At 36.4% G+C, this 25,010-nt stretch overlaps 2 protein-coding genes across 2 annotated transcripts in view; both read right to left on the reverse strand.

Annotated features, from left to right (window-relative positions):
* The window catches only part of LOC107592227 (rRNA 2'-O-methyltransferase fibrillarin-like), a 13,698-nt gene extending 10,286 nt beyond the window's left edge, over nucleotides 1–3,412 (reverse strand). The window contains exons 1-2 of the mRNA XM_016281646.1: nucleotides 3,256–3,412; nucleotides 2,342–2,449 (exon numbers count right to left, since the gene is read on the reverse strand). Of these exons, the coding sequence (XP_016137132.1) occupies nucleotides 2,342–2,449; nucleotides 3,256–3,265 (118 nt within the window). The 5' untranslated portion in view covers nucleotides 3,266–3,412. The remainder of the gene's footprint in view (nucleotides 1–2,341; nucleotides 2,450–3,255) is intronic.
* A 2,675-nt stretch (nucleotides 3,413–6,087) lies between these two features.
* On the reverse strand, nucleotides 6,088–23,169 carry LOC107592933 (G protein-activated inward rectifier potassium channel 4-like). Its single transcript, XM_016282523.1, has 4 exons — nucleotides 23,133–23,169; nucleotides 17,102–17,235; nucleotides 15,408–16,284; nucleotides 6,088–6,635 (listed from the first exon to the last, which is right to left on the reverse strand). Exons 2-4 carry the CDS (start codon nucleotides 17,177–17,179, stop codon nucleotides 6,220–6,222), a joined length of 1,371 nt encoding a protein of 456 aa, XP_016138009.1. The 5' UTR covers nucleotides 17,180–17,235; nucleotides 23,133–23,169; the 3' UTR covers nucleotides 6,088–6,219.
* Between the last annotated feature and the right edge of the window lie 1,841 nt (nucleotides 23,170–25,010).

A 25,010-nucleotide genomic window follows, 5' to 3' on the forward strand; every position in this document is an offset into this window, starting at 1 on the left:
GTGACAACTCACAAAAGACTATTTTTAGCCAAGCAGCACGGAGAGCCGCTTCAGAAACGTGCCGCGGCTAGACACAAGCATTAGATCGGCCAAGTGTAGTGAGTACCGATCGAGTCATAAAATGTGGTTATCGGCCGATACCGATCTCCGGCCGATTGATCGGAGCATCCCTAATATATATATATTACATATATTATTATTATTATGTCTAGAATTTGTGATCATTCTAAATGTATTTTAATAGACTGAATCATGCAGTGAAAGAAAACACACTAAATGCGCACACGCACTAGTCTAGGCTTCACGTAATGTATGCGTGCGCTCTGTAGGGATGTTTTGAATTATCGCAGACGATATATATCGCACACCCCTAGCATGCGAACATCAATATTGCGTCCTTTTTCTCACGCTGAACAACAATATTTAATGTATCTGCATTACTGTAAGGGTAGGTTAGGGTTATGGTAGGTGTAGACATTAATAAACCATAATTTTACAGGCAGCATTTTTCATTGTCGAATTGTACTACCCACTGTTTTAATGGGAGGTAGCAAAATCTGACAGAACACCGTCCTCCACTTTGTGACAACTCACAAAAGACTATTTTTAGCCAAGCAGCACGGAGAGCCGCTTCAGAAACGTGCCGCGGCTAGACACAAGCATTAGATCGGCCAAGTGTAGTGAGTACCGATCGAGTCATAAAATGTGGTTATCGGCCGATACCGATCTCCGGCCGATTGATCGGAGCATCCCTAATATATATATATTACATATATTATTATTATTAACAGTTCGTTCTGGTTCTCAAATCTGATTGGTTGTGAACCGTGAGATATTGTTCTGGTATCGCTACAGGAATGCCCTTTCACAATTGTGTATCACTCCGCTTGTTCTAGCTGGGTCCGTTTTTTTTTTTTATAATTCACTGAGCTAATCGTAGAGTACGTTAATTAATAGAAAAGACTATTTTTAGCCAAGCAGCACGGAGAGCCGCTTCAGAAACGTGCCGCGGCTAGACACAAGCATTAGATCGGCCAAGTGTAGTGAGTACCGATCGAGTCATAAAATGTGGTTATCGGCCGATACCGATCTCCGGCCGATTGATCGGAGCATCCCTAATATATATATATTACATATATTATTATTATTAACAGTTCGTTCTGGTTCTCAAATCTGATTGGTTGTGAACCGTGAGATATTGTACTGGTATCGCTACAGGAACGCCCTTTCACAATTGTGTATCACTCCGCTTGTTCTAGCTGGGTCCGTTTTTTTTTTTTAATTATTCACTGAGCTAATCGTAGAGTACGTTAATTAATAGAATAACCGTCTAGCTTCGCGGTCTCTCTCTCTCATTTGGATGCACGTCTTGCCGCATTGTTTCTCTTATAACCTCATTATTTCTCACTAATAACCTAACTGAAGCAGCACATGCCCTTGATACGAATTCTAAAAGTGACATGTTTAACTGTCAACTTGAGCTTTGAATCCGTGGCGGAAGGAAGTAGTTCTGCACAAAAGAGTGTTTTAATTAGGCACTCCGTTGTTTCTGGTTTAATTACACACGTTCCGTCGAACTGTAGTATAAACGCAATATCACTCAAGTACGAGAGCGATACCTGCTCTATATCAGCGGCTGTGATTGCCTCCGGCATCGCTCTCGTACTCGAGTGATATTGGCCACATACACACACAGTACTGTGCAAATGTCTTAGGCTATTAGTATTTTCACACACACAAAAATGGTTTTAATGTGCCCCTGTAATGCCTTTTCGAATATTACCTTTCATGCAGTGTGTCATGTAGTTGTATGTGAACAAACTATCTGCAAATTTGTGAAGCCGACAGTGCATGATAAATAAAGTTATTGTCTATCTCAAAAAAAAAAGAAAAAAGGTAGGATTCTTGAAGTGTCTTGGAGATGTTGCCACAGTTCTTCTGGATTTAGTCTGTCTGAGGTTTTTCTGTTTCTTCATGTCATTCCAGATGAACTGGACGATGGCGAGATCAGATCTCTGTGTGGAGCACTGGCTGTCGTCAGACTCCTTGCGCATACAAAAATCTCACTGGATAACTACAATTAATGGCAAAAGGAATGTTTGGAAATGCAAACTAATATTTCCTACTGACACACTACAGCAAAATATAGAAATAACTGGCTTAAAACCATTTTTTTTGTTGGTGAAAAAACTAAAGGCCTAAGACTTTTGCGCGCACACACACACACACGTTAAATATTAAAAAATATAATTTTTTTTAAAGAAATCTTTAAAGTGACTTTTTCCATTTCAATGTCTGACCCAAACGTTCCATGCAAAGTGAAAAAATAAATATTGCTTACCACCACCACCTCTACCTCCTCGAAATCCTCCTCTACCACCCCGGTCTCCTCCTCTTCCTCTTCCTCCAAAGCCTCCTCGACCACCACCACCTCCTCTTGGGGTGAATCCTGTAAAGAGGAATCCAACATTAATTCATTCTGATGTTCAGCTTCAACTAACCCCTTATATTAGAAAAACCTTTAGTTAGAACAGTTTTCACAAAGAAAGCCATTAGAGATAATACTATTCTAAACCATGGCTGCAACTGAGCTCTGGTCTTTAAACGCCCTCAACTCGACTCCACAACTAACTCTATACAAAGTTCAATTCCATTCACTGGTAACTTTAGTTTGTGTGTAATATGTCTTTGCTGCAGGTTGCCGAATGAACCAAAACTAGGTTGTGGACAGGCATAAGGTCTGACAGGCGAGGTTATTTCCTAAACCCATGTGGTCCTCAACAACGTGTGGAACCTCAGCCATGAAAATAAACATTGTGCACAATGTCCAGCCAAAATCAGACGAATAAAAATTACAAATTTCAATAATAAAAACAACGCAGCTAAGTATACAAGATGAATCTTAGAAACAATAACGTTGGCTTATCTAGTTTAGAGCCATGTGGAGCTTCCGCACCGCGTGCGCAGCATGACTCGGTTGCTCGCACGCGCAATGTTACACACTGCAAGAAATATCATAGCCTACACTGAAACAAGGTTTTTATGAGACCACACTAACATGTTTAAATACAGTAATAAAATAACAATGTCATAACATTTCATAGAAAGAGCGTGTCGTACACAAGCTTTAAGCGCGTGGCTAACTTGGCCGGAATGTTCACGCGCGAGCAAAATCAACACTTATATAAATACATACATTTTATCGCGCGACAATCAAAACAACCTTATACGCATACAAAACTATAAATAACTTACCTGGTTTCATTTTACTTTAGTATATATGGCTAATCCTGATTTAATTAAACAAATAGCTGCCGTTTATACACTCCACTGCGTCTCCTCCAGACTCGCTCAGCACTGATCAGGATGCCACATGTGCGTCAAACGTCTTTTCCCATAATGCACTTGCAAAAAAAAGAACGTTGCTCTTGTTCGTTGTCCCGCCGTCTAGTGGGAGACTTTGCAACTACAATACAATCATTCAAGTTATTTTATAGAAATACAATTTGATGCAAGTGTATGAAAGACTACACTGTTTTGTACATATTAGTGATATTGCCACTGTAATGATAGCATGTTTTTGGACAGCCAAATGGAACAAGTCATCTGGGTGTCCACAGACTTTAAACCAAAACTCAAAGGACTTCATTTACGAGGAATCACCAGAGGTGTATCTGAAAACCATACTTGAGTAAAAGTACAGTTATCTTACAGGGCACATCAACTACACGTTACAAGCCACCAATTGCAAAACAACTCGAGTAAAAGTCTTAGAGTAGCCTATCTGATTTATCTAACAGTACTTAATTATTTTACTTATACTAAATATAGGCCCAAAGATGCACTAGTCAAAGAGACATACCAGTGAAAAACAAGAAAGAGCTCTGGCAACAAAAACTATTTGTTTCAATATTGTGGCTAAACCCGTGCGGATGGTTATTAGATCATTTTTAGGAAAAAAATGACCAAGGTCACAGGGAAATATTTCTTTGAGGGAAGAACTATGTAGACTAATGCACTGCATGATTCACTATTCCTTAAAGATTCAGTTCTAGTAGTGTAGAGGCCATGGAGAGCAGTTAATCTCACTCTTAAAAACTCTTGAACTTGTTTTTCTATGTGTATGGAGACATCACCAACTGGAAATCATTAGGGATAAGTATGATTAGAGAACATTGTTTGTACTCTGCCATGCATTAAACAATGACCCAACTGGACGTGCTTTAGTTGCTTATACCATTGCACATCATAATACTGGGTTTAAAGCTGACAAAATGCAATGTAGACAGAGCCAAACTATGACACAAACCGGTTTAAATGCCCCCTGAATGCCCCCTGAGTGAGCCGAGGCCGGCGGATTCGACGAAGGAGCAGGCGGCGGGCTTGCGGCAACCACATGTGACGACCCCGGGCTGGACACAGCGCGAAGTTGATGTATTCCCTGAGCGACCAGCACGGATCAGCTCCAGACATGACGAAGCAGGTATTGTCCTCTTTTGGAAGACCAAACAAAGTAGTTTCACTTTCACAACGAAACACACAGCGTCTTTACGACATGGCGGCGGCAACAATACTACAGCGAGAATAAAAGTTACGCCTTCTTTCTTTGCGTGAACATTTGGGCGGCATTATGCAAAGCTTCCCACATTGTGATGTAGACATGTGGGGGCGTGTTAGAATGAGCCGTTTTAGGTAGGCGTGGCTGACTCTTAACTTTTATAAAGAATATCTCTTTGGATTTGAGACTTTAGTCTTTGCAACTTTACAGATCTTCTTTATGCACCAAGAGCTTGTAACACTCCAAAGAGAAAGGACAAATTGAAATCGTATCATATGACCCCTTTAAGTCCTGTATTGTGGTAATGTTTTAGTATAGGCTAATCATACATAAAATTCATCTTTTTGTAGGGGGTTGTAGATGACTGTATGTAGTTTTAATTTATAATTCTTATTTCATGTTCTCATAGAAACTCAGTACAGTGCATGTCTGAGAAGGATAATTTTTTTATTGAATCGCTAAACAGAAACATTTGATTAAATCTGGTGTTTAAAAAATAACAAAACAAAAAAACTAAAGAAGAGCTATAAATAACAGTGAGGGTGTTTCTCAAGCAGAAATATTAATGATAAACAGAAGATATGGAAAATGACTAAACCAAATAGTAGCTACAGTACATTTCATACATTTCAAATAAAATGAACAAGCAACAATTACATTGTGCGCTCTGGTTGTTGGGTGTTAATATCCAACTTTTAGTGTTTGTGTTACATATCCATTATTCGAAGAAATGTATCACTTCATTAACTTCATGTTTGTTTGTTTGCTTTTTTTACCAGCAGTTTCACACAGAAAATGCTAGGGAAGCCTGTTTCTGCCACGAGATAAAAAATAAAAAAGGAAATTGCAGCTTTATATCTCACAATCCAGACTTTTTTTCTTGGAATTCTGAGGAAAAAGAAGTCATAATTGCAAGATATAAACTTCTGACCTTTTTCCCTTGCAATTCCAAGTTTACTCCTTGCAATTCTGAGTTTAGGCTATATCTCGTAATTCTGACTTTTTTTTCTTGTAAATTCCAAGTTTACATCTTGCAATTCTGTTTTTTTAACCCGAAATAAAAAAAATGAAAGAAAAAATAATCACAACTTTTTATCTCACTTATTACATCTCGTAAATCGGACTTTTTTCTCAGAATTATGAGTTTATATCTCGTAATTCTCAGTTTATATTCTCAGAACTGTGCGAAAAAAAGTTAGAATTATGATGACTTTGTTTTCTCACAATTGCAAGTTTATATCTCACAATTCTGACTTTTTTTCTCAGAATTGCAAGAAAAAAAGTCAGAGTTGTGAGAAGTTCACAATTCCCCCTTTTTTTTGTTATCCTCTGGTGGAAACAAGCTTTCATAAAATGCTGTAGTGTAGCTAAAAGCACCATCTGAAACTAAATCTTAATCTCTATAAATAAACTGGATTCAAAAATACTTAGTAGCTCAGTAGCGTGTTAAGCACTCAGCTGAGAATATATACATCTTATTTAAATAAACTGCATTTAAATTCAAGCTGAAAGAGGTTTTAAGCATTTTTGCGCCTGAAGTTTAAAAACCTCACCATATGCACTTTTGTTCTATTCTTGAAAACAATTAATAACAGTACCAGTGTGGGGTCAATGACAAAATGTAGATCTACAGGCCTATAGATTTTCAACTATTCCTCAGTTTATGTGGTGTTTATGTGGCTGAATTGAGTTTTTGTATCTCTGTATATTTCCTTCTGCCACACAGGGGCAGCAAAAGATTTCAGATTGCAATGTGTTAACTTATTCTTGCACACACTCCATTCTGCTTCTTCTTCTTCTTCTGCCTTGGTCTCCTCCTCAGGCATCTTCTCTGGGCTTGGGGGCTCTCCCAGGGTTGCTGGAGGTGAAATAGGGGGCAAAGGTACAGCTTCCCCTTTCTTTGCCAGTTCTGCTAGCTCACGAGCGGAGCAGGAAGGGGTTGGTGCAGGGTAGGTGTGGTGGAACGTGTCATAATCCACCTCGTAAAATCCCTCCTCCAGCGAGAGCACAGGGGTGAAACGTTCTCCCCAAAGCACCTCTGAATTCAGGTACGAGCTTCGGGCTTGACATGTCATTCCTGCGGGAAAAAACAGAGGAAAATGGCAGTGAGCACAGAAAAGAACAACAAAAATAGCAATGAAAAAGGAGGCCTATTCCAAATTACTATGGTGTGGACAACCTATGATGAAAATTACAGGCCTCTCTCATCTTTTTAAGTGGGAGAACTTGCACAATTGGTGGCTGACTAAATACTTTTTTGCCCCACTGTAGTTTATGCATGACACGAAAAATTTGAGACATGAAGCGAAACTCTTGATAAATGCAATCCAAAGTAGGACAAAGAGCAAAATGTGGAATGTTGATTATTTATTTATTTAGAGCTTTACTTGATATAGTGGTCCCAAAACGAATTTAGACACTTAAGGCATAGGTCTACTTATAAATGTATGTAGGGAGAGTGGGGTAAGATGAGCCAGTGGGTAAGTTGACCCACCAACTGTGGGTATCTTGCCAACTGTACACTTTTATTGTCATGTGACCAAATATACTGAAACCACCCACAACACACGGGAGGAGTGGAAGGCACCCAATTAGTTTAAAATCAGTTTTTGGCTTGTCAAAGTTAAATTTTAGCACAACATATGTAATGGCTGTTACATCAAAGTAAATTTATCCAGGTCTAAAAGTATTTATGATGCTACAAAGTGATTTAGCAATGTATAAAACCATATAAATAATTTAGTTAAATTTTAGCCTGGATTAGTAAGCAAGCTAGTTTTTTCCCAAAATGGCAGCTATGGGGCAAAGTGAGCCAAATGTTGTGGGGTAAATTGAGCCAGCATTTTATCTTACCCTACCATAAGGCACTGAAGTTAAGTTAAATCTCTGAAGTATAAACTGGTAGTTTAATGTGATAGTACACAACTGATTTAGTTTATCATATATACATATTATTATTTGTAGTTTATTTGATAGGGACAGTGTACATGTCACAAATTCGTCACCCTTTCCATTACATTGACTCTCGCACAACACAAACTGTTGCATAGCACCCCGGACTACATATCCCATCATTCTTTGCACAATTTGCACACTGCATTGATTGCACTCATTGCACACAGCTGTTTCTAATCACCTCACTCACTATATAACACCCACTCTAACCACCTTTCTCGGCTGAGTATTGTTTAGCCTGTACCCCTTTCCGAGTCTCCATGGTTTCCTTGTTTTGCCTTGCCTGTTTTTGCGGTTTCTGATCTTTGCCTGTTTTCCTGGATTTCTCCCTCTCGTCTCGCCCCTGTGATTCTGTCTGCCGATCGGTGACCTACGCTAGCCCTGGGACTATTCTTGTGTTTTTGCCCGCCATATACCTGTTTGCCATTGTTCGACCCTGCCTGTTATACCACGTCTCTTGAATAAAAGCTTGCAGATGGATCCACACGTCTCGTCAGCCCCGTTACAGTACAAGTGCACCAAATCCATATCTGATAAGAACTAGAAGATGCTTTTCATCACATTATAATCAGATATATCTTTCCACCTGTAGTCCCTAATGGCCTGTTCGGCATTGCAGAAAAGCTACCATGCCAAGACTCTTTTGACTAAATTGTTCATTAGTTTCAGTGACATTTTTTCCTTCATTCTAATTCAGTTTATTATTTTTATTTTACTCAACAAACTCTCGGTTTAGTCTGTTTTTGGGAAGATTACAACTTTGGTGTTAAACATATTGTTTCAGAAATGCAAACAATTAAAGATTGAAATTTTCATTTTGGTTGGTTATATGTTGTTTACATTAGCTTTAAGAAAAGAAATAAGACTGTTTGAAAAAGGAAATTTGATTATTAAATTAGTTTTTAAAAGAGGTAAATTATCTTTCAAATTTGACATGGGTTTGAACCAGATTCAGTCAGATGGTCATTTTACAACCAGATGGTTCATCTTACTCATTGACTCGGGTCAACTTACCCCCACCCTGGGGCAAACTGAGCCACAGGAACACTTTTTTATAAGAAGCCATATTTTTTAGAACCTTTTGTCATAGATACATTCTAATCATTTAAAATGACAGGAAACATCCTGAAGTTACTTTAGATACTTTGATTGTACTTCAGCGTCATTTTCCCTTATCTTGAGGACCACATAAGTAAAAAGTGGCTCGTCTTACCCCACTCTCCTCTATAATGTATAAATAGCTTTGCATTAGATAAAAATAATTTAACAATTTAATTTAATATCAAGCAGCATCTGATTTTTCTTCATTATTTCCCTTTAATTTTAAACATCACATCTATTGTTTTCAACGTAACAAACCTTTTTGTGTGTGTAAAATGTATTGCTTGAAAAGTCTTCTTGTGACATCTTTCTTTAACATCTAATATAATATAGGAAATATTAGAAATACATAAATGTTAGGTTAATATTAGATCTTCTTATCTAATGCAATGACATACAATTTTTGGTGTTACTTATGTTTACAGGCCTATAATATATATAACAAGTTTACATAATAATTGTAATTACATAATAAATATTATAATAATGTATTATATTAAAAATAATATAATATTATATATTATTGTATAAAAGAGATAAAACAGTAATGCAAAAACAACTTCCAGTTTTCATTGTGATCAGTTATATTACAATTATATAAGTTTCCAAATACTTTTTGGGGCTGTTGTATGAGCTGATAATATAGAGATAAGACTAAAGATAAGAGTAGTGTAGAAAAAAAAAATCTAGTTTTCATCCTGATTATTTCAGTATGGGCTACATATTAAAACCACTTTTATAACATTTGCTGAAGTACTGTTCCATTATGTCTTTTTCAAATATTCAAAGGTCACTGTCTAATTGTGCTTCTGTCCTTTGAAAGTTAGTAATTAGCATTTCAATATGCCAATAGAAATGTACTTAAGCTTAATTAAGAATATCATGATTCCCTAGAAACCCACAGACATGCATGCACACGCACCGCTGAATATTTATGGGCACACCTCCTAAAAATAGAACACAAGCTTTCTCATCATCTGCTTAAGTGAACCTCGAAAAACCACATCAATTACTCCAGAGACGTGCAGTGACAAACAGAGCAACAAAACACACTTTCAACAAGCATCTCTTTTACGTCCCTTTAAAACACACACAGAGTGATATTTAGAGGCTGTCATAATGAATATAAATTAAACTCAGCAGATACCATTCATCAAACACATCAAAATTCATGAGATTCCCAGTGTACAGTAGTTCAGTAATGCATCAAACTATATAATCAATGAATGCTACAGCAAGAGAAGCTTCACTTTCTCTACTAACACTCTGCAAGTGACTTAAACACCTCCATTCAGACATTTTAAACTGTTACTTTAAAACCATTTCACTGTGAACAAAAGGCTTTGTTAGCCACCCTGGGAAAATCTAAAACGTTAAGACTATTCTAGAACCCAAATAGAAGTAGACCCAAAGTCTCACTGGTATACTAAAGCCTTAATTTAATAAAGGAAAGAGGTTTTAAAACATCTTAAAGCCTCTGAGGGCCACACCAACTGGTTCTGCTAAGTGCAGCACCCCGTGGGCAGTTTAAAAGGCTTTATTTAAAGGAGTCATATGATGTTGCTAAAAAGAACATTATTTTGTGTATTTGCTGTAATGAAATGTGTTTATGCGGTTTAAGGTTCAAAAAACACATTCCATATACTGTACATTGTTTCTCCTCTATGCCCCACATTTCTGAAACGCGTCATTTACAAAGCTCATCGGTCTGAAAAAGCGAGGTGTGCAGTGATTGGCCAGCTATCCAGTGCGTTGTGATTGGCCGAATACCTCAAGCACATGACTTCAATGCCTCCACCATTAAGCTTCTGTCAACGCTTTCAGTCTTTATTTTAAAAACATTTTTCCTGAAAGTTTGAATTATAATAGTACGCAAGTGCATGATTGTAAACAAAATGACGCTGTGAAAGTGGACTAGTGAGTAGAGGATTTTTCCTGTTTGGTGTAATGATGTTTGGTGTAAAAATGTCCCAGACAACCTGACATTTAGCCACTTGTTAACAACTGAGACTACAATGCCGGCTGTTCTGATTCACAGACTGTAAGTACGTTTTAATTTTAAGGATTTGCCACTGATGATTCAAATGCGAGTTTTGAGCAGTGTAGAATAGTGATTGTTGTTTGTCATTTCTCCGATCACAAATGCAGATGCAACGTGAAAAAAAGACAGTATAAGTCATTATAATCTGTAATTATGTCCCCACTGGATGCAACAAATGCCTCGTTAATAATGGGTTTTAATGTTTTTGTCTCGTCGCTCCAGCCGGGACACGCCTTCACAGTTTGGTAAGGGGCATAACATTTCCGTCACACGCTTGAGGTATTCTGCCAATCACAACGCACTAGATAGCTGGCCAATCAGAGCACACCTCGCTTTTCAGAACGATGAGCTTTGTAAAAATCAACGCGTTTCAGAAAGGCGGGGCATAGAGGAGAAACAATAATGTACAGTATGTGGAAAATAATGTATTTATTGCTTAAACTGCATAAACACATTTCATTACACCAAATACATAAAAAGAACATAAATAATGTTCTTTTTAGCAACATCATATGACCCCTTTAAAGGGATAGTTCATAGCAAAGTGAAAATTCTGTCATGATTTACTCACCCTCTAGTCGTTTGAAACCTGTATGAGTTTCTGTCTTCCGCTGAGCACAAAAGAAGGTATTTTGATGTTGACGGTAGCCATTGACTTCCATAGTATGGCAAAAATACTATTGAAGTCAATAGATACTGTAAACTGTTTAGTTACCAACATTCTTTGAAATATCTTCTTTTACGTTCAACAGAAGACAGAAAATCATACAGGTTTGAAACAACTTGAGGGTGAGCAAATGATGACAGAGGAGAGTGTGTTTGTGAGCTTGCGTGTATTTATGTGCGTAAGAGTCAATTGCATTGTAGTTCTTTCAATTGTCTTCTATTCACTAATTTCCCGGTTCTGTTGACAGGCAATGAGCTTGTCTTACTAAGATACATCGCAAGCGTCCTCCATCCTTCTGCTCCATGTAGACAGCAATATCGGTCTATACTGACACAGAACACAATGAAGAACACAAAAGCTAATTAGCATAGTGTAATTGCAATTACTGTCATATGAATTCACTTTCAATATAATTAGTGAATCCTATGAAAATACCACATCACACCATGCTGTCAGCATTCTGTTACCAGGGGAACTGTGGTAAATCTGGTCAATTTTCATGTTTGACTTGCAGGTAACACCCATTTAAATTCCCCTGACTCATCCAAAGAGCTCTGATATACCTGGAGAGAACCATTCATTCCCACTCACATTTATCCCAATGGCCGTAACTTGGCCTGTGCATCCAGCATCAGTTCAGAAAACATTTACTCACAGCCATGTTGGTCCAAACTGTATGAGCTTCTTTCTACCGTGGAATACAAAATGTGAATTTTTAAAGAAGATTCTGGGAACCCCTTTCAGTATAATGAAAGTAAACTAGGACTAGGGCTGTCAAGCTGCTTGAAGGACCCAAAAGCATGGTAATAGTATCATAAAAGTGACTTGTGCTATATTCCAAGTCTCCTGAATTTACAGTATGTGATAGCATTTAACCTTTGCAACCAGATCAGTGAGTCAGAGTTAAACTGGATCACTACCATTTTTAACAAATAATTATTTCTGTTTTGTGAACTGGATTTGTTCACGGCGACGCAAAGAATTGTGGGTTATCTGTAGCAGCGAAGGATACACCTCATGCATCCTCCGAATTCCTGTGAAAGAAGGTCGCATTCGGAGTGTTCTACTTGCTTTTCTGAAATGAGACAGCCTCGATGACGTATGCAGCCTTCGAATGCGACCTCCGGAGGGTGCAGCCTTCTAAATGAGACACAGCGACATTGTGCAGATCAGGTGTTGCTAATCACCTTCTTAGTGGCACACAAAGCCATTTGACTTTCAACTGTGATCAGCTGTGGTCATTATGATTAGCTCAGCATGAAAAGAGCTTTCCTGGAGCATTTCATTCCCTGGTAGTGCAACTGAAGCAAATAATCATCTATGGGTGGCATGGCACTGTCAAAAGATCTCTGGGATAAAGTGGTGGACAGGCACAAGTCAGGAGATGGAGATTTATCAATGATCAATGCCTAGAAGCACAGTGAAGTCTATTATTAAGAAGTGGAAGATATTTGCTATGCTACAACACAGACCCTCCCTGTGCAAAGTTAGCAGAGCCATATCCCATCAGACTAAAGGCTGTAATTAAAGCAAAAGGTGGTTCAAAAAAATACTGACAAAAGGGGTTGATCCTTTTTCCAACTCAGTGATTCTTTAAAAAAAAAAAAAAAAATTCTGACATGTTGGTGTTATATATTTCACTTGGATGTTGCACTGAGTAAATATGGATAAAATAAAAACTGTGTATCTTTAGTTCAAGCAACAAAATGTGATTATTTTAAAGGGATGATTCTTTTCTATACCCACTGTGTATTTATATCTATAAGGGGTGTAACGGTACACAAATATGACGGTTCGGTACGTACCTCGGTTTTGACGTCATGGTTCGGTATGGTTTCGGTACAGCAGGGGGAAAAACTAAACATAAAATTGCTTTTTTTAAAAATTTTATTAAACCGTGGTTAACTGAACAAATTGCTCTTTTTGTTAGATAAATTCAATTATAATTAAAAAAATTTTAGGGATAAAAAAAATCTACCAAAAAAAAAAAAATTCTGACATGTTGGTGTTATATATTTCACTTGGATGTTGCACTGAGTAAATATGGATAAAACAAAAACTGTGTATCTTTAGTTCAAGCAACAAAATGTGATTATTTTAAAGGGATGATTCTTTTCTATACCCACTGTGTATTTATATCTATAAGGGGTGTAACGGTACACAAATATGACGGTTCGGTACGTACCTCGGTTTTGACGTCATGGTTCGGTATGGTTTCGGTACAGCAGGGGGAAAAACTAAACATAAAATTGCTTTTTTTTTAAATTTTATTAAACCGTGGTTAACTGAACAAATTGCTCTTTTTGTTAGATAAATTCAATTATAATTAAAAAAATTTTAGGGATAAAAAAAATCTACGTCAGCTTATGCTCTAACTATAGGAAGCCCTTTTACATTAGGCCTACTCTAAGATTACAGTTAACAACAGAGCCCAAACTTAAATTTAATTACTATTTATTTTTTAATTTAATAATCAACACTCAAATAAAAAAAGTTATGCAAACATGTAAATTGCACATAATTCAATTTTTAAATTAACTTCTAAATCTCTATTTGTTGTTGAAATATAATCATTTACACAGTGCCTGTCATAACTTGTTTCATAGCAGATTTAAAGTAAACGTGCATTAAATAATTAAGACATTACTAACAGGTAAAGTAAAATGAGTATATATCCTAATATTTCGCAAAATGCTCTTCTCTGCACTTCATTTCTCTAGCGAAATAACGAGCCGTGGACACTGATGACTTGCCTGAGGTAAATGAAATGCTACGTGACATTTTGTTTACAAGCTGTTCAATTGATGTCTTTCCGCGGTTGAAACACTGATTGAGCGATTACATGAGGCATGAGATGTTCATTCATGTTTATCGTTCTGCTATTTGAACTGAGGCGTTTATACAGTGATCTGTCACGCCACATCAAAGAGCGTCAAAATGGCATTTATTGTTTGAATTTCCTGAAGAAATTGACAATTTTAAAGATAAGACTTTATTTCTTGTCAAAAGTAACAATATATAATTACGCTCATGCAGTGGTTTAAACAATGCTGTATTTGTTCGGTACACATGCGTACCGAACGAAAGACCTGTACTGAAAATTTTTGGTAAGAGTACGTGTACCGTTACACCCCTAATATATATGCTGTATATTTATAGTATATATATATATATATATATATATATATATATATATAGGTTATATATGTGTGTGTGTGTGTGTGTGTGTATATATATATTACTTGTCAAAAGTTTGGAAACATTACGACTTTTAAATGTTTTCAATGAAGTCTCTTCTGTTCACCAAGACTGCATTTATGTGGTCAGAAATACAGTAAAAACAGTAATATTGTGAAACAGTATTACAGTTTAACATAACTGTTTTCTATTTTAATATATTTTGAAATGTAATTGATTCCTGTGATGCAAAGGTGATTTTTTTAGCAGTCATTACTCCAGCCTTTAGCATCACATGATCCTTCAGAAATCATTCAAATATGTTGATTACTTGATTTGCTGCTCAAGTAACGTTTCTTATGATTATCAATGTTGAAAACAGTTGTGCTACTTAATATTTATGGAGAAACCATGATATACTACCATTCAAATTTTTGGGGTATGTGTGTGTGTGTGTGTTTAATAGAAATTATTGCTTTTATTCAGCAAATATGATTCAAATTGATCAAAAGTGACAGTAAAACATTTATTATGTTACAAAAGATTCTATTTCAAATAAATGCTGTTATTTTGAACATTCGATTCATTAAAGAATCCAGAAAAAAATGTTTCCTCAAAATATTAAGCAGCAAAAACTGTTTTAACATTGACAATAATGAGAACCATTATTAATAGTTGAGCACCAATAATAATTGAGCAGCAAATCAAATCAAGCATCAATTAAACATCTACCTTATTAATCAAATATTTGTAATCTTGCTTGCAATTTTTTTTAACCCAAATACATGTCTCCTGTTCAATAGCAGTCAATGGAGAAACATGTTTTTGCCTCCATAACGGTGAAATTATGGCATTTGCCAGCACTCATTTTCTCCCTTGTTCTCTTATACTCTGTGATCTACTCTCACCTGTGGCCTCCACCATTCCTTCCAGAATGACCACTATTTCAAACTCTTCTCGTGCCAGTTGCTCCTGAGAGATGTCCCAGAAGGGGCTGTTCTTGTTGATCTCATGGCAAATGATCAGCGGTGACACCAGGAACAGCCGATCATCCCCCGTGTCAAAGCCCACGTTGATGTCTGTCTGGTTTAGGGGGATGAACTCTCCTTCTTTGGTCTGCTTAGAGAGGATGAGCTTGGCCCTGATGGAGGCCTCCACTATGTGTGAGTTACGCAAGTCCCCGACGCGAAACATCAAACACAACTTACTGTCCCGCATGGATATCACAGCTGTGTTGGAAAACATGAGTGTTTCAGCACGTTTTTTTGGCTGTGAGATTTTCACAAACATGCAGCCCACCATGAAGGCATTGACGATGGAGCCCAAGATGGCCTGCACCAGAAGCAAGATGATGCCCTCGGGGCATTTGTCCGTTATGACGCGGTACCCATAACCAATGGTGGTCTCAGTCTCGATGGAAAAAAGGAACGCCGAGACGAAGCCATTGAGGTTATTCACACACGGCGTCCACTCGTTGTCATCAGCGTGGTCCAGGTCTCCACGGGTGTAGGCGATGAGCCACCAGATGAAGCCAAAAAACACCCAGGTGGTGGTGTAGACCAGCGTGAAGACCAGCAGATTGAAGCGCCACTTCAAGTCTACGAGTGTGGTGAAGATGTCTGTCAGGTAACGGTAGGTTTCACGCACGTTTCCATGGTGGACGTTGCACTTGCCGTCCTTTTCCACATAGCGCTGATGCAGTTTTCTCAACAGACCTCCAGCGGGATCGGAAGCGTCTCCTCCTCCCAGAACTCCCCTGACAACCATCGTACGATCTGTGGGGATCTACCGGCAAGAATGGAAAAAGCAGTAAGAAAAGAAATACGTTTGGCTAAAAGAAAAGATTAAACAATAGCAGTTAACATCAGACTCCATCAAGATATGGTAAACAAAACTTCAACATCAAACTTCAAAACAATCAATATCAGTGTTGGAGAGTAACTAAACATAGTGACGCTACTGTTTTGGTATCATCTATTGTTGTTTTCGAAATTTTTCAGTAACAACTTTTTCAACATCTTTGTGAACTGAAGCAATAATCAAACACTTTTCTAACACTAAATTTATATTGCTAGGTTTGCCAGTAAATACATTTATAATGTTACAAATGATTTCTATTTTAAATAAATGCTGTTCTTTTGAATTTTCTATTCATCAAAGAAGGGTTTCCACAAAAATAGCACAACTGCTTTCAACATTAATGGTAATAAGAAATCTTTTTATGAGTACCAAATCAGCATATTAGAATGATTTCTGAAGGATCATGTGACACAGGAATAAATGACACTTTAAAATATATTAAAATAGAAAACCGTTATTTCATACCGTTATATAATATTTCACAGTATTGCTGTTTTTACTTTATTTTTATTTCAAATAAATTCAGTTACCTTGGTGAGCATAAGACTTCTTTCAAAATCTTACTGACCCCAAATTTTTTCAGTGTAGTTAGCTACTTTTTGTTATTGGTTAGCTTGACTGTAGCTAAACTACTGTAATCGACGAATAGTTACTTAGCAAGTTAGTCGCAAAATAGTTTCCCGAACATTCATGCATGTAATAAAAAAGCATAAAAGAAGAGTAAATAAGAAACTAAACTCACTTTTTCATTGGGATCAGTCCATTTTTTTGGCAGCTTGATGCCTTGTTTTTCCACATCCTGGCTCTTAAAACTACTCATGGCCCGGAAGCCGCAGGCGTAGTCTCTGATCCAACACAGTAGCTGGAGCTTTACAACTATTCGAAGAAAACACATGAAAGCTAGTAGGTGAAACTCATAATGAAGAGCAAAGACTGGAGTAATTTACCACAAACAGTGAGATAAATGTGCCTGCAAGCGGTCTTAATTAAAATCAGAGCGTTAAATTATGTTGCTCTACAGTGTTTGCTTACCTACACACCACATTTACACAATTAGTCCCTGAATCTGCTTCACAAATCAGTTCAGTGAATACAGCACTGAATACATTAACAGTTAAAATGCAAGTGTCATCACTAAAAAAGTTTTTCACCAAGTCAGATATTTGTGGGAGAATTCACAGAAACTGGAATTAATGCATTCAAACACGAGAAACATGATTTTATTGGTTTGCAATATTTGCCAAATAAAATAGAGGGAGAGAAAGAGACAGAATGAAAAAGTGACAGATAACAACACAAACGCAGATAAACTAAAGCTACATAAAATGATATACTGTACGAACTGATGAATTATTTATACAGTGCTGATATCTGAACTTGTTTGTTTTGCCATTATTTTGGCTTGACAGGTTTGCTGTGCAAGATTAGAAGGGTGTGCAACAAAAATCTTTAGGAGCCAAGAAAACAAACAGTCCCTATTTAGCAAGAGCATAAACAAGCTAAAAGAATCTTTATGTAGGTAGCTGAATACTTTCTTCAATGGGTCCCAACCATGTGCGATAAAAAGTTTTAACGATTTTGCTATAGCTACTTGAAAGTAGGGGTCGGCGATATGGCAAAAATATATCACGATTCTTTGTCATGTTGATTTTACTATTTTGCAAGTTGTCTGAGCAATACAGCCAAATTAATTCCCTATTTTAAAAACAAAGCCTTATAAGGTAACAAAATATAAAATAAAAAAGAATGGCAGACATTTAGGCCAAAGTGGGCAAAGATACAAATCTTTTTCATTATTTTATCTTTGCTATTAAAAAAATAAGAACAAAGAAGGTAACAAAATATAAAATAAAAAAGAATGGCAGACATTTAGGCCAAAGATACAAATCTTTTTCATTATTTTATCTTTGCTATTAAAAAAATAAGAACAAAGATACACATTACAAATACACATAAAATACAAATAAAACAAATTTATTTTTCAGGTACAGTATTTTTCAGGTTTTTTTCTTTTCTTTTCTTTATTTTTCAGGTACAGTAGGTGTATTTAGCAGTAGTATTGAAGATATTGAATGAACAAATCTAAAAAATATATATATACAGTATATATACACCTCACTGTATACATTCTACATTGATTCTTATTAAAGCAACTGTCTTAAAGTTCTTCAATCAAGAGCAGTGATTGATTTTTCTCTTTGTGTTTTTCTTGTTTTATTAACATTAAAGGGAGAGTTCAACCAAAAATGAAAATTCTGCCATAATTTACTCCCTCTCTAGTTGTTTTAAACCTGAATGAGTTTCTTTCTTCTGTTGAACATACATTTTATTTTGAAGAATGTGGGTAACCTAACAGTTGCTGGCAGTGTTCGAACTATACCATGGACTTTGGGGGAGCCCACTTGATTTTTTTAAATAACAATGACTTACAAAGATACATAACAGCTAAAAGTGTATGCACTACTTGCTTTATGCAAGCACTATATAGGATAAATCACTGTACAGGATTTACCCTATTATACTTTATCGACACGAATTGATAGGTGAAACAACAAACAGCCACCCACAAATAGTCTATAAACAAAGCATCAGGCTATCTTTGAGTTCACATGAACAACGGTTAAAGTTACTCGTCGTCAGGCTACAGAAGAATACCATAATTCCTCCATTCAATTAGGCCTAAGACATCGAGAGTCACGCAGACCTATAACAACCCAGCCACAACACATAATTGCGATTAACATGCCTTACCTTAACTCAGAATCGGCCACAGAGTCCAGCGTTTATATTTTTTCTACAAATCTTTGAGTTAACATGTACTAAACATGAGTGGAATTTGCACCACAGCGCCCCGACACCTTGATGCTCATGACAAGAATAGCATGTATAGTTATCTTTATTGAAGTGAATTAGGTTTAAATCGCCGTCATGCATGAATTAATTATATTTTTGCAATTTTACACATAATAATCTACGATGATCACATTACACAAAAATGAAATTGCACGTCAAAATAACACATTGTCAATATTTTTTGAGACCCCCCAAAATTTCACAAATCCCGTTTTCAGGGGAGCCCATGTCTCATTAAGGGGAGCCGAGCTCCCCCTAGCTCCCCCGTAGTTCGCACCCTGGTTGCTGGTCTCCAGTGACTTCCATAGTATTACTTTTTCACTATAAAAGTCAACGGGGACCAGCAATTGTTTGGTTATCCAGATTCTTCAAAATATCTTCTTTTGTGTTCAGCATATGAAAGAAATCAGTACAAGTTTGGGACAACGTGAGAGGGAGTAAATAATGACAGAATTGTAATTTTTGGGTGAACTATCCCTTTATTGACAAGCGGCAGCATGTTTACTATTAGTCTGCTGTCACTTTAAGAGCTGCACGCATATTTACAGGGACACATATTAACATATTTCTCTCAATTGTTTACTTTCACTTTAGACATAACCAGCTGTGTTTATATGTAAACCTTGTGTGTTTTTTACAATATTACCACAATTAGATGCGAAAGACAATCAGGCGCTGTTTGACTGGCTTTTTATTGTGAGCGCACTTCAGATGTACATGTTCAGAAAAAGCACATGTCAGAACAGCACGCAAATGAAATGTTTAACCGGCAAGGCTTTAAAGCACATGCAAATAATGTAATTTTGTGATTGCAAATAAGTGCAGTGTCCCGTGAGTGTAACTCTACCGCTGAGTTAACATTTGATGTGAATGTATGTCATGTTGTACAGTATATTGAGACAGAGGCACCAGAACTGCAACCTATTGTGCGCTGAAGTATGATACTATGATATTTTTTTTTCAAAAGCAGATCGTTGAGACATTTTAATCGTCCACGATAAAAAAGAATTGTGATATCGCACACCCCTATTTGCATGCAACATATAGTGGTGGTGTTATTGAATGAATCAATGTTTATGAATGAATCATTTGAATGAATGATTCGGTGATACACTCAAAAACACTGAATAAATCAGTTCCTGAATAAATCAGTTGCTGAATGCAAAGATATGGTAACAATAGTCAGATTAGTATGCAATTCTGAATTCACAAAGTGTTTTTGAACAAATAAGTTCAATGAATTATTCAATGACTTGTTATATGATAAACATTAAATACGTTCTAATGTTCTAAAGCTAATTTATTAAATATGATGAAATACATAAACTAAATACAAATAAATACTACCGAAGTCTACTAGAAGTTTCTTATGCTCACAAGGTCTGCATTTTGTAAAAACAGTAATATTGTGAAATATTATTACAATTTAAAATAACAGTTTTCTATGTTAATAATAATTTTTTTACGTAATTTATTTCTTGTGATGACAACGCTGAATTTTCAGCATCATCACTCCAGTCTTCAGTGTCACACGATCCTTCAGATATCATTCTAATATACTGATTTGCTGCTCAAGAAACATTTCTTATTACATTTTTTTTGTGGAAATGGTGATACATTTTTTGTAACAATGTAAAAGACTTTACTCTCTGTTACTTTTGAATTTAATGCATATTTACTTAATAAAATTATTAATTTCTTTCAAAATAAATAAATATTAACCCCAGGTTTTTTAAGGTTGAGATTCACTGGCCTACATAATCTAATTCTTAAATAATGAAACACTTTCAACATGATTAAAAAATACATACTGAGTGACTGATACACTTATTACACTTCAGATAAGACAACTTTATATTTGTCTTGCATTACAGCAGGTTCACTCACAATTACAAAACTTTATCACATGGACAAAAGACCGACAAAAGGTTCAGTCACAAAAAAAAAAAATCATATATATATATATATACATTTTCAAAACTCCGGTACAGATTTAATTTTGTGTAACTTGTTCAGCTCTAATACAGCTTGGTGTACAAAGGAGCATTTTAACCTTATTCGATTATATCTTGGGACCTTATACCGCCGGTTAGATGGCAACAGTACAAAGTCATTATACAACACATGATTCGGTTCAGAAACAATATTATTGGCCAACCTTACAAGATTTTTATGATAGGATAATTCATATACTTTTTAAAGTGGCTGACCCACTATTTTGGAACACATTTTCAGTTGATTCATCAACTTTGTTTTTAAACTGAGAGATAAACTCATGTACCATACAGAATTACAGTACTGCAAAACACTCATAATTACAGACTGGAAAAATAATAAAATAATCTGCTTTCTTGCTCCAAAAGACCTCAATCGGCAGAGGAAGTAGATTCTTTGCATTGATTTTTTTACAGATATATTCAATATGATCTTTCCATGATAGCGTGTTATCTATCCTTACTCCTAAGTACTTATATGCTTCTACCTGTCTGATGTTCTCATCATGTATAACAACAGGTGTTGTATGAGGGTCAGAGGCAGGCCCGTATACAATCTCCTCTGTTTTTTTTATGTTAATACTGAGGGCATTATAATTACACCACTCAACTAATTTGTTTACCCCCTGTTGATGCTGTTCTGAACACTCTGAGTTATTTAATAATGATATTAACACGCTGTCATCAGAGTACTTTAGAATATATTGGTTGGGCCTATTTGAACGACAGTCATCTGTGTACAAAGTGAATAACATAGCAGAACTTACACAACCCTGTGGTACACCAACATTAGTTTTTTACTTCTGTTGACAAAACGTTGTTCACTTGAACTCTTTGAGTTCTATTAGTAAGAAAAGAAATGTACCATTTAATACACAAGAGTATTAACTTGGATTGTGTCAAACGCAGATGAAAAGTCAAGAAATAAAGCTTCAACATAGGTGTTACTTTACATAGACACATAGGTGTCTAGATGAATAGTGATGATGTGCACTAAAGCAGCCAAAGATTGGTTGCCACACTGGAGCTAGTTCATAAGCGAATTTCAGTTTTTTAAAGTCTTTATTTCTGAATGCAACTTTCCTTCTATTTATGATCTCCTTGATGTCCTTGGTAACATAAGATTTATTATTTGGGTAAACTTTAATATCCTTTGTAGGTATTACCAGTTGCACACAAAAATTAATATAGTCGTTAATTACTTCAGTTCTTTCATCTAATGATTCATCATGAAAAATCTCCCATTTTGTACAATCAAAACAAGCTCTCAGATTCTCTCTACTTTTATTTGACCATACTCTTAATTACTTTCTTTTCCAGTTTTCCCCGTTTTAGCTTTGTCTTATATACTGGAATCATATACATCACATGATGGTCAGAATTCAGTATTGGTGGTCTACACTTAAGACACTGGCATTCTTAACATTCACAAACCACTTCTCCAAAATATTGTCTTTCCTTGTTCCTAGCTTTACGAATTGTTCAAATCCTGGCAGCACTTGTTCCAAGTTACACTGATTAAAATCTCCAAGCACTATCGCAGGAGCGTCGGGGTAGCTGAGTTGCAGTTCATGTACCATGTCTGCTATCAGACTGGCCGCCTGTGATGGTTTGCCGCTGGGTGGGACATATACCACAAATAGTAAGACACATCCGAATCCTCGTGGCAAATAAAAGGGTCATAAAGTCATGCCGAGGATTTCTACATTAGGATCACAAATCTTGCATTTAACTGAGTGAGCACGGCACCACTTGTCGTTTATGTACACACATGTCCCACCTCCTCTGCTTTTCCCCGAGTCTTTATCCCTGTCTACACATACTAAAGTAAAACCAGGAAGTTCAAAAAGAGTATCAGGCATTGTGGTTTGTAGCCAGCTTTCCGTAAAGCATAACAAAGACGCCTCACGAAATTCATTACAGTACCTTGTGTATGATCTTATAGTGTCCACTTTGTTGTTCAGTGAATGCAGATTGCTGAAGATAATGGAGGGTAGCGGCGGCCGACTGAATCTCCGACGAAGGCGAGTCCGTATGCCACCTCTCCTCCTGCGTTTCTTGCATTTCAGTCTGACCACCTCCTGTGGTATAATTACATCCTCCTCCAGACTTTTTAGGTAACTTGTTATCATCCTCCAAGGCATCCTTGAGATTATCTCCAGTAGAGCCTTTCGGCTGTACCAATAAACAGGTGATGATGATGATTTCAAGCCACTGGACTCCATTCTCCCGGTTCCACGTGCAGACTCCAACCATGATTCACACACGCCAACCATCCTCAAAATCAGGGCCAGGAATAAAACTTTTCTGACGATCATTCTTCCACTTTTACCTGTATCAAAAACACACTCATAACACTAAGCACATGAGACCAAAAGACAGAGCCTCTCACAACACTAAGCCTGCTTAGGACTCTGGCTTAGTGTTGCGATTGGCAGGATTGCATGAACAGGGTTTACCAGAACTTTTGTGTAGAACTGCACATATCAGAACACTGAGTCGTAGTCACTACTTCTCAAAGTTGAACTAGCAGGAGAGAATGGTAACTTTGGTCATTAGCCTCTGCCGTATAATGGGATAAGTGCAGACACTAGAGATGGCCACACTGCAGAGACAGCAGCGATGCTTCCTGCTTTCATGTCTGTAATTTATCCTCCGGTCCAAACAAAGCTCTGCAGATTTCCTCAGAATCAGAATGTCTTGCATGTTCACTGATAAATATTTTGGCTAATTTGATCATGCTTTCATCTACTGAGAATGCAGTATTTCCCCTCCAAACCAGTGCATGAAAAACTTCATCTGGTTTGATCAAATCAGGATCCCAGGAGGCTTGATCAACCAGGACGCTGTCATCTCTGACCCAGACACATTTCACAGTCAAACACCCTGCAGCTCGGCCACAACTGTGCCACTGTCACTCTGCCTGAACTGTTGCGTCATCACAAACCAAAACACTGGATAGCACCAGGGGTCAGTGTAAAATGTCACCAACTGGAGTGAGCAGCAGGAGAGCACTCTTGCTCTGTGCCTCTCACTGAGATGAAGAAGAGCACACAACCGCGACAACCCACGAGGGACTGAAGCACTTTACCTCTTTTTAATCATGCTTTCATTATCTCCTAAATCTCTATTGAGCTCTAAAATTCTATTTAAGGTCCATATTAATAATTTTTTTCATTTTCACATTTTCTTAACATTTTCTTAAGAAAATGAAAGTTGTGCCAATGCTTTGAATTTTTTTTCTGAAACAAGGACAATTCCAAAATAAATAAATAAATAAAATAAAATAATTAATTATATACTGTGTTTAATAACATTCTGTGGTGGAAATGGCAAATTCACAGCTAGAATTTTATACATTAAAAATATGAATAATCTTTTTGCAATTTTTGCATAATTTGACAAATTAGAAATAATGCACATAGAATAATAAAAATATTCTATGATATTCTGAAATTTACCTTGATTTTGTCTCATATCTCATCTCATGTCTAATATAATTTAGTACTAACTTTTGAAAAAAAATTCAAAATTGGCAAAAAATTGTTGTAGTGGAAATGACACCAGACACCGCAACAATGGGGTAAACGTTATTTAAAAACAAAATGTACATAAATAATTTTCACACAATAAATATTTGAATGGTATGCTTAATTCTTTGTTTTGATTATTTTAAAACAAGATATAATTATGAATTAGCTATTGTTTTTTTATTATTATTTGTATTTATTTCCTATGATGAATTTTCAAAAAAAGCAAAAATAAATTATACGCATGGTAAAAAGTTTCCAAGATCTTTAAGAA

Source organism: Sinocyclocheilus grahami, unplaced genomic scaffold (genome assembly GCF_001515645.1).
Source record: "Sinocyclocheilus grahami isolate Dianchi unplaced genomic scaffold, SAMN03320097.WGS_v1.1 scaffold9.1, whole genome shotgun sequence".
Classification (NCBI taxonomy): Eukaryota; Metazoa; Chordata; class Actinopteri; order Cypriniformes; family Cyprinidae; genus Sinocyclocheilus; species Sinocyclocheilus grahami.